Source organism: Toxorhynchites rutilus, chromosome 2 (assembly GCF_029784135.1).
Source record: "Toxorhynchites rutilus septentrionalis strain SRP chromosome 2, ASM2978413v1, whole genome shotgun sequence".
Classification (NCBI taxonomy): domain Eukaryota; kingdom Metazoa; phylum Arthropoda; class Insecta; order Diptera; family Culicidae; genus Toxorhynchites; species Toxorhynchites rutilus.
In genome coordinates this window covers 272367925-272379113 of record NC_073745.1, presented here as the reverse complement: position 1 = coordinate 272379113, position 11189 = coordinate 272367925, and the positions used below count along the sequence as shown (strand labels likewise).

The 11189-nt window shown below is 40.1% G+C and overlaps 1 protein-coding gene across 1 annotated transcript; it reads right to left on the bottom strand.

Moving 5' to 3' along the window:
• Positions 1 to 6537: 6537 nt before the first annotated feature.
• LOC129766897 (uncharacterized protein K02A2.6-like) lies at positions 6538 to 8181 on the bottom strand. The gene has a single exon (XM_055767495.1). It carries the CDS (start codon positions 8179 to 8181, stop codon positions 6538 to 6540), a length of 1644 nt encoding a protein of 547 aa, XP_055623470.1.
• Positions 8182 to 11189: the final 3008 nt, after the last annotated feature.

Sequence of the window (11189 nt, the reverse complement as noted above, 5' to 3'; positions counted from 1 at the left end):
TTCGTTTTGCTAACACGTCCTACAAAAGCGGGTTCAAATGCAACGCTTTGGCTCGATTAAGACTGCATTGAAAGATATCTCTTTATGTCGCCAGCCCACTGAACTTCTACGCATACCGTTTGATGATTAGGCAAAATGTTGATAACGATTTGCTGCGATAACTACTACCTAATCAATAATTTAATCAATACACACAAAAGATAGCTCTGCGCAGCTGCAAATTTTAGGGCATATGATGTTATATATACGCTTGTTATGCGATTTAATGTTTGCTGGGTATGTTCTTTATTAGGAACTAATATGATTTACTGTTTCATGATTTTCTTCAGCATGCAACACGATTTACTACAGTACTGAATCAATTTAAATTATACGCTTATACGAAACACAAACTGCATCAGCTTAATATACGCATATGATGCGGATTAAATATATTTTACAACAATGTACATCACAAAATTGATGTTTATTTTACCGAATTGCGACTTAATTTGATAATGGTATATAAAATCGACTTTTTCCATTTTATGCGATTTCAAATATACACCATACATACTTTGATTGATATTATATGCGATTATGATTTATTCGGATTTCTTGTAAGACTTGGCACGTGCAAAATTATACGATTTAATGTTTGCTGGGCAGGACCGAGTATTTTTTTTTTTTTTTTATCCAAAATATATATTTTATTAAGGCTCATATGGCGTCAGCCTAACGGGGCCGGGAGTTCAATATTTTGACAATGTTTGCTTAGACTATGTTAGTAATATGTAACCGATTACTCGCGGTTGACTCGAGGTTAGTATTACAAGTGTTCTCATAATTGGTATGTCGCAGTCTTCGATGCTCTGTACGTGTGCCCGACACAGGATACTTCCTATTGGGATGCAACTGACCATTAATCAGCAACGCCCCCCTAGTCTGTACCCCATATCTAGCGTGGTGCGTCTTTCTCGACTCGAGGAATCCAGGATAGAATGGCGGCGCAATCATCAGCTCGTGTAGAGTTGTCATGAGCGGTACAACCTTTGGCTCTTGTTGAATGATCAGTGGACTGCACAACCTTTGGCCCGTGTGTCTGTAAAGAGTGTGTGTATGTATTGCCGCGACTAAGTAAAAGTTTATCGATCGGATAGGAGGGATATGAAACGGGGACACAACGAAGGAAACATCATTAAACGTTGACATCGGCGTTTCTGAGGAACAGGTATAGATGAAGCAGAAGATCAGGATCCCGGCTACCAGGATCCCGGCTAGCAGGACCGAGTAGATTGGAGACGAATAATTGAGACAGCACGAGTCACCACGGCTCTCATCTGATTACGTGGATGTGTAAACATAGAGTTTGGGATCCAAATTATGGTCCCAGATTGATAGTCGCCATCAGACGCTGAGTGGTGCCTCGGTATGTCTAATTAGATGTAATTCACTGTATATCTTCTACCGGATTCTACTTTACTACCAACCACACTAGCCGCTTCTTCGTTCTTCTGATTGAATCTAGTCGATACATGACATCTAAAGATTTCTTTACGAAATTCTTAAAGGCTTCGATTTATTTGTATGTAATTTTTTCACCACATTGTCATAGTAGCATAGTAGTCTTCAACGCAATGCTTATTGACAATTGCTTCTGTTGATTCTTGATATTCTGCAGTATACTTTTGGGTAATCAAATTCTCATTGAACTGACATTAACAAGGAGAACAACTAGCTCTGAAGATAGCCAGTGCATCACAAAAATCTTATTTGGTGGTATATTTCACTAATGTCATCCCTAATTGCAATCTTCCTTTCGCGTAAGCTGTTCATAACCCTGGATAATGAAGTCAAGAAGTTTCGTTCAATGATAAACCGTGAACTTTCGCAACGGCATCCCAGACGAATCGAACCTTATCAGGTTTCTTTGAGTTTATGAGGAAATTTTATGATAAATACCAAGTCTGAACGAAGCCGTGACCGTAATAAATCGCCGCAGTAAACAACTGAAACAGAACAACCGCATAGAAAAAGTGTAGTAGGCTAGAAATATTGTTTGCAACAGTTTTCGAATTCTTCAATACTTTTGTATTTTTTTTTTATCCCTTTTGTTTATTTTAGGCTCATTAGCATTTTAGCTGTAACAGAGCCGAATTTCAATCGTGTATATGTCACATGTTTATCATATCTATAATTAGCACATTACACAGTTGCCATGTTTTCGGCGTTAGAGTATTCCCTTCTATACCATTGCATATGGTACACATTTACACAGTTGCCATATAGGCGTAAGAGTTTTCGTTCTGTTCTTCCATTATCCAGTTAGACCGGACAGCGGAGACAGTTGATTGATCATTGTTGAGTTATTTATAGAACAGCAGCCCGATGTGTCTTGCAGAGCAGAGCAGTTGTATGGATGAATCGATCTTATTTCGACCGTGGATCGATCTCCATCGCTGATGATTGTTGCGGGGACGTAGTTATTCTGTAACAACACAAAGATGGTCAATGAGGGCCCTGAGTTTTGAACTCACGATCGATCGCTTACTAAGCGAACGCGCAACCAATGTGGCTACGGAGACCCCCAATACTTTTGTATTGAACAGTCTGAAATTCGACAATAAAGTAGTATTATTTTGACGAAGGACGAACATGAAATAACAAAATTTTTACGAGTTGGTCTTATATTTTATTTTTTACTAGCTGACCCGACGAACTTCGTCCCGCCCAAAATAGATTTTTTGATTTGAATACTTTCAAACATCCACGTTTTCTTACTAAGTGAACGTTAGTGAGTCCAATCACTGAACTCTTCATTGATTGATTACCCTTTAACCCTTTATAATTTCCTTTTACTATAAATTGTCTAGTACTTCTACAAAAATTCGTCCTTATAATATAAAATTATTTTCAGACACAATCCTCGTTCAAGATTCTTTAAGCATTTGGAAATAACATGTTTCTCCGTTGCATGGAATACATGTTTGATATAGAGCATATTGCAAAACAAAGACAGCTCAAATCGCACCATTCTTCCTCGGGTTTAGGGCACACCAACGCATTTGGACTTCCATTTTTGTTTACATAGATAGAAGATATAGGAATGCGTTATTCCGTTTGAAAAACCTTTCCCACTTTCGAACAAAAAACAATTTCGCTAGCGCCAACATCGAATGGACTAACAACGCTTAGCTAATGTAGAACATATGGGAATTCAATTTTCCGATTTTTCTCTCCACTTTATTGATCTACGGGAACTGACGAATACAAATAAATAAAGAAGACTAAAATCGGACCATTCCTTCTTCGGGTTTTCCGCTTTTTATTTATATAGATGTTTTCAAATAAATATATTTGTGAGTTGAGACCGATTTTGTACAAACGCTTCCCGTTAACCCCTTCACTTATAACGTCAAACCACACTCGTGCTGTATCGATGTGAAATGATTACATAGATTCTGGCGTATGATGTTCGCTCAGCAGGGTAGCGGAACGACTCAATGTGCTCGTGTTTGGGCCATGCTGTTAAATTGTACGACAAGGGGTTATGTGTGATTTCGCTCTCTTGTTGGCGACTCAATGGAATACGCAACAACGTTGCCGGTGTATGTGAATGTTTTCATAAGAATTGCATGGTAGAATAACTGACGTAACGTGACGTGACGGGACGTGAACGTGACGTGGATGTTTTATGTGAATCGCACTTAAAGCGCGATTCACATACAACATCCACGTCACGTTCACGTTACGTAACGTTGCGTCAATTATTCTTCCATGCAATTCCTATTGAAGAATTCACATACACCAGTAAAGGCAAGTCGAAGTTGCCGTTGCTGGTGTATGTGAATGTTTGCATAAGAACTGCTTGGAAAGATAATTGACGCATCGTGATGGGACGGAACGTGAACATAACGTAGATGTTGTATGTGAATCGCACTTAACACATCCAATGCAATCTAGCGAAAGCTCGCCATCCGAAATTTCGTAGTTGTCAGTTTGTCAAATCGAAGTTTTCAGTTCGCTGTCAGATACTCATAACAAGTGTCGAGCTTGAATTACTTAAAAAAAATCGACTTCTTTAGACAATTTTGACCGTTCTTGTAATTCCCGCCTTCATTTTTGGCGCTGGTCCGGAATGTCTTTCGCCTGGCTTACTTATCTTATGAACAATTCTACTTTCAGTATCAAATGTTCTAATATTTTAATGGCGCTGGTCCGGAATGTCTTTCGCCTGGTTTACTTATCTTATGAACAATTCTACTTTCAGTATCAAATGTTTTAATGGGGGTCTTCGTAGCCACTTGGTTACGCCTTCGCTTACCAAGCGATCGATCGTGGGTTCAAACTCAGGGCCCTCAATTTGACCATCTTTGTGTTGTTATAGAATAACTATGTCCACGCAACCATCATCAGCTATGGAGATCGATCCACGGTGGAACAAAGATCGATTCATCCATACAACTGCTCTGCTCTGCAAGAAACATCGGGCTGCTGTTCTATAAATAACCCAACAGTGATCAATATCAACTGTCTCCGCTGTCCGGTCTGCTGAACAATGGAAGAACAGATAGAATACCCTTACGCCTAAATGGCTACTACAGTGTAATTTACCATAATGTTATGGAACAGAAAACCTAACGCCTAAATGGCTACTACTTCTACTGTGTAATTTACAATTTATAGAAACATAAACATATGTACATGTACATGATAAAAACCCGGCTCTGTTACAAATAAAATGCTAATGAGCCTGATAAATAAATAAATGGGATAAAAAAAATGTTTTAATATTTTAATAAAACCTTTTGAATTGCAATTTCTACTAGACTATTCCTTTCAACAGCAAGAAAAAATGCCAATGCATTGAGTCTAATCACAACGTTACTCCGGGATGGTCCTTTGGTTTGCAAATATTCTACGATAGATCTACTTCATGTAGTACAACGCACCAGAAGTACAGATAATACAGAAGTAATAAATCATAAACTGCTGGTAGGAGGGACCGTGTACTTGATCTAGTATTTGAGTCGCTCAAAACTCCAGTGGATGCTATCAGCCCGTAAATTGGTTTCGCAGCATTATAATGAGATCTCCATCGAGTTTGTGGCAATCTTTTCCCAAAAAAATCTTCACCCAAACGAAGAAAATAAAAGGGAGTTATATCTGTGATATAACCGCAAGATTAACGCAGGACTATCGTTGGCTTAGTAATCACTTATTTGAAGTTTCATTCAAATTAATTCTCAAAAAATGGATATTTTGTTTTCCCTTGGAATTGTCTTGCTGCTTGTTCAAATGTATACGAAATAATATTCTTTCGCTTGTGTACGATATCGTTGTAGGGTACAGTAACGGATGTCAAATGGCAGAAACCAACAGTGTCTGAAAAACATAACGTTTGTAACGATTCTGCATATCCGTTCATCACGGCAGCAAAAGAGGAACTGACAGAGATTGAAATCACTCGTAGATCTTTTATCTATCGACTGAAGTTATGTTCATACCACTTCGTTCATCCGGCAAAGAGATATTAACGCTCAAAACCTTGCACTCCGAACGTGACCCCATCGTTTTTGAGACTCTGAACTCAACACTCCAGTAATGAGCCCTTTTCGGAGTGACTTGAGTGTTTTGAAAGTTATTTTGAACTTATTGTGCGTCCTGAATTTACTACGGGAATCACTGGGTCAATTGGAGCTTGATATTGTACGTCTTACCTCGTGGTCAGTTGAGTATCGAAAGAGGACTTGTCTATCAAGTGCCCAACCACGGAGGAAGCGTGTTGCCAGATGTGATATTAATTCCTTTCCATAAAGTGATGCCAGATGCTAACTGAGCTACTCTCATGACGAGGGGTACATTGACCCCTCACATCTTCCTTCTTCTCCTTAAAATGTTTGAATTATTGAGAGAACGAAAAAAAACATTTTAACATCATGTAACTCAATCCATCAAGTCAACTATCAAGCTCTTTTACCAAGTTTTATTCAAGCAGATTGAGCACTATTATATGTAAGTGCCACTTAAAAGCGAGTTATACAATTTTCTCAGTGTATGACGCGCAGTTGCCGCTGAAACAGAAATAATTCCATGCCGCTGCCGCCGTCGGCACACTGGTCCGATGTGGCCTATAAAAGGTGTGAAGGAGCAGGGCGCTTGTTAGTATTAGCATGCAAAAAAAAACTGTAAACATTTTCGAGCTCCTAAGTAGTGACGACACGTTGGATAAACATTTCATATCGATCATCCAATGTGACGTCACAAGATGTCAAAGATGGAAGTCAGCTGTTTCGTGTAGAGACGCGGAAAATGAGGTAATACACGAAAACCACTAAGCGTTCATTCATTTTAATAATATTCACAAATAAGTTTTTTCGGACCTTATATCTCTGACATTGGCACAGGTCTACCTATTCTAGCATTTTATTCACCCTGGGGTTATATTCAGCAATTCAGCACTTCTGTCAAAGGTAAAGAAATGAAAGAGAAAACAAAGAGAAGAACAAGGAACATTTTGTTTATTCTTCAATCAAAACAATAAGAGTGTTATTGATATCAGTTGGTTTCTTCACCGCTTGCAACTAATCTTACGAAGTCCTCAAGGTACCCGGGTTCCTTCCTCACTCGAGATGGACGCTGATGATTCGTTTGGTCCGGTTGATCACCCAGTGGAATACTTGATACCGTTTCGTCGTTTGTGTTGCGCCACGGGTTGACTTTTTTGGTCTGTGATACATGGCGCTTGAGAATTTGACCTACATCATTTGTCAACGTTAAATTGCCGTTTTGCTCTTCAAGGACAGTAAAACGCATCGGAGAAAATCTGGTTTCTCCCTTCGCCCGGGATAGACGTTCTATAATCACATCATCACCAGGTTTGACGCGACACGGTCTGGCATCTCGTCGAGTATCTTCCCTTTGTTTTGAGAGGAGTTTCGCTTCACGATCTCGTTGTTCCAGTAGCTCATCGTTAACGTTACTACTTTCGTGGTGAAGAAGTGGGAGTCCTCGTTTAATTTTTCGTCCTGTTAATACTTCCTCAGGTGCTATTTTCGTGACTCGGTGAGCAGCCGCATTGTGCGCATCTACGGCTGCGCGGAGTTCCTCAACGAAGTTGGTTTTATTGGCATACGCAGTAGACATCGCTTTATTTATTACCTTCATATACCCCTCCACGAGACCGTTCTGCTGGGGGAAGAGCGGAGTTGAGAAGATTGCGTTTATTCCTCGTTCAGAACAGTAATTCTTATATTCGTTCCCATTGAAGGGTGGACCGTTATCGGTTTTTATGTTGGATGGGAGCCCTTCTCTTTCGAATATCATTTCTAAAATTGGTTTCGTGTGATTAAAGCTCGTCGATTTCACAGGCTTTGCGATCAAAAACCGTGACCGATAGTCGACAACTGCTAGTATGGAGATTCCACCGAATTGGACGTATGGGCCGTTAAAATCAAGAGCGATGGTCTCCCAAACGCCCTTGGGAGCGAATGTACGCCTCATTGGAGTGGGCTTTTCGGGTCGCCCATTTACTGCACAGGTAGCACAAGTCCCTACCCACTTCTCAGCATCAGTTGACATTCCAGGCCACCATACACGTTGGCGAAGAATGGTCTTCATTTTTGCTGCCGACGGATGACCAGTATGAGCGACCTCCAGAGCTTTATTACGAAGCTGTTCCGGAATCACAACGCAGCCGGTCTTTGCAACGACTCCATCTCGAGTAGATAGGTCATTTTCAAGTGTATGGAATTTGCGTAAGTGCCCGGGCCATTCTCCAGTCTTCAAGGATTGCATCACTGATTGTAGAGTCTCGTCTGTGGAAGTTGCTTCTGCTATTTCTGCGTTCGTTAGGAATCCAACTGCGTTCGCCTCAAGGGAAGCTATTTCCCAAGGGCTAGAATCTTCCTCAAACGGGCGATCATTTCCACAGTTTAACCTTGATGAAGCGTCCGCGATGTTGTCCCTACCGCGGACATATTCCACATCGTAGTCATATGGACTCAGTCGAAGCGCCCAGCCATCTGCCCGAGTTAGAGCCCTCTTCGACTCCTCTCGAGTACGATTTAAGATGAATGTTATGCCTTGTGCATCCGTGCGAAGTGTGAAACGTCTGCCTAACAAAAAGTAGGAAAAGTGTTCCACAGCCCATACAGCCGCCAGTGCTTCGCGTTGGTTTTGTGGATATTTCTTTTCGGTCATCGTTAGAGCTTTAGAGGCGAATGAGATTACTCTGCGAGCCACGTCTTTGCCTTCTTGTACCAGGACAGCACCTAGAGCTACCGGAGAGGCGTCCGTGTACAGGATTGTCTTGTCATCTTCGGAGAAAAAACAGGAAGTGGGTTATATCTATGGTATAACCGCAAGGGTGACGTAGGACTATCGTTGATTTAGAGATCATTTGTATGAAGTTGAATCTGAATTCATTCTGAATGAATGAATATTTGGAGAACTTCGAAAACGAGAGCGTTACGTTGAAGGCACCAGGTTTTATGCATCCAATATTGGATTATTTTCAGTAACGATTAGATATTTCCACATTTTCCTCGATACTGGAAACCCACCAGTGGTTAATGCTAATTCGATAACCACCTGTTAATAGCACTTGATTGAAACATATTTGGTCACAGTGTTACATGGATAGAAAACATTCAATTAAACTCTTTCACATGAATATATTTTGAAAATTCCCAGAGGAACTGGCAGATTATTTTCAGTAACGATTAGTTATTTCCACATTTTCCTCGATACTGGAAGCCCACCAGTGGTTAATGCCAACTCGATAACCACCTGTTAATAGCACTTGATTAAAACATATTTGGTCACAGTGTTACATGGATAGAAAACATTCAATTAAATTCATTCACATGAATATATTTTGAAAATTCCCAAAGGAACTGGCAGATTATTTTCAGTAACGATTAGATATTTCCACATTTTCCTCGATACTGGAAGCCCACCAGTGGTTAATGCCAACTCGATAACCACCTGTTAATAGCACTTGGTTGAAACATATTTGGTCACAGTGTAACATGGATAGAAAACATTCAATTAAACTCTTTCACATGAATATATTTTGAAAATTCCCAAAGGAACTGGCAGATTATTTTCCAGCAATGATTAGATCTTTCCGGAACTTTCTCGATGCTGAATGGCATCCTAACGGAAAGAGTTCTGCGCGTGTATGTATCGATCCTTCGCCGTCCACCTCCTCCAGCACGTTAGGCAACGATGTTGTCTTGTCGATGTCCTCACGAAAAATGAATGTGTCTCACCACCAGAATATCGCTTAAGTATGCTTTTTGTGTGTGATTGAATCGAGAGAAGGTGTGGTTTACGATGGCAATTTGGAAGGCAAACTAGAGGGGAATGAACTCTCTGAGCTCGGAACTTTCGGCGACTGAGCAATAATCGATTGCGGGCGCATACAATATTGGATAAGGAAATATCCTACTGATGGGGAAGAATAATCTTCTGAAGCTATCCTGTTAATTGCGATTGATTGAAAAACCACAAAACCAAATGTATTTGGTCACAGTGTTATAGAAAACAGTGGATAGAAAACATTCAATTAAACTCTTTCACATGAATATATTTTGACAATTCCCAAAGGAACTGGCAGATTATTTTCAGTAACGATTAGATATTTCCACATTTTCCTCAATACTGGAAGCCCACCAGTGGTTAATGCCAACTCGATATCCACCTGTTAATAGCACTTGATTGAAACATATTTGGTCACAGTGTAACATGGATAGAAAACATTCAATTAAACTCTTTCACATGAATATATTTTGAAAATTCCCAAAGGAACTGGCAGATTATTTTAAGTAACGATTAGATATTTCCACATTTTCCTCGATACTGGAAGCCCACCAGTGGTTAATGCCAACTCGATAACCACCTGTTAATAGCACTTGATTGAAACATATTTGGTCACAGTGTTACATGGATAGAAAACATTCAATTAAACTCTTTCACATGAATATATTTTGAAAATTCCCAAAGGAACTGGCAGATTATTTTCCAGAAATGATTAGATCTTTCCGGAACTTTCTCGATGCTGAATGGCATCCTAACGGAAAGAGTTCTGCGCGTATATGTGTCGATCCTTCGCCGTCCACCTCCTCCAGCACGTTAGGCAACGATGTTGTCTTGTCGATGTCCTCACGAAAAATGAATGTGTCTCACCACCAGAATATCGCTTAAGTATGCTTTTTGTGTGTGATTGAACCGAGAGAAGGTGTGGTTTACGATGGCAATTTGGAAGGCAAACTAGAGGGGAATGAACTCTCTGGGCTCGGAACTTTCGGCGACTGAGCAATAATCGATTGCGGGCGCATACAATATTGGATACGGAAATATCCTACTGATGGGGAAGAATAATCTTCTGAAGCTATCCTGTTAATTGCGATTGATTGAAAAACCACAAAACCAAATGTATTTGGTCACAGTGTTACATGGATAGAAAACATTCAATTAAACTCTTTCACATGAATATATTTTGAAAATTCCCAAAGGAACTGGCAGATTATTTTCAGTAACGATTAGATATTTCCACATTTTCCTCGATACTGGAAGCCCACCATTGGTTAATGCCAACTCGATAACCACCTGTTAATAGCACTTGATTGAAACATATTTGGTCACAGTGTAACATGGATAGAAAACATTCAATTAAACTCTTTCACATGAATATATTTGGAAAATTCCCAGAGGAACTGGCAGATTATTCTCAGTAACGATTAGATATTTCCACATTTTCCTCGATACTGGAAGCCCACCAGTGGTTAATGCCAACTCGATAACCACCTGTTAATAGCCGCGCGTGTATGTGTGTGTAGCGATGTCTTCCCAGGGAACCGTTTGTGGCATCACTCTCCTCCTGATAGGTTCCCTTCTGGCATAGGGTGCACAAACAGGCTCTTGGTGACACCGTTCATCCGCGCTTTCATGATAAATAAAGAGCTTCACCGCAACAGCGACAACATGCTCCAATCGCTGTTCAATTAGAACTGAGTGGATTTCCGAGCGCCGCTCGCTTATATACCGATTGGTGATTTCAATAGCCTGTTTTGAAAGCAATTTTAAGACTATTGAAACAAGTTTTTGGATCAAAAAGTAACAAGTATATAACGCGTAGACATTTTATCTTTCGAATGAATTGTTTATCATACCATTTCGTTCAGTTGTTTAGGAGCTATTAACGC

What these genes read in the sequence shown, in the direction of transcription:
- LOC129766897 (XM_055767495.1), bottom strand. Translation starts at nt 8,181, where the DNA reads ATGACCGAAAAGAAATATCCACAAAACCAACGCGAAGCACTGGCGGCT.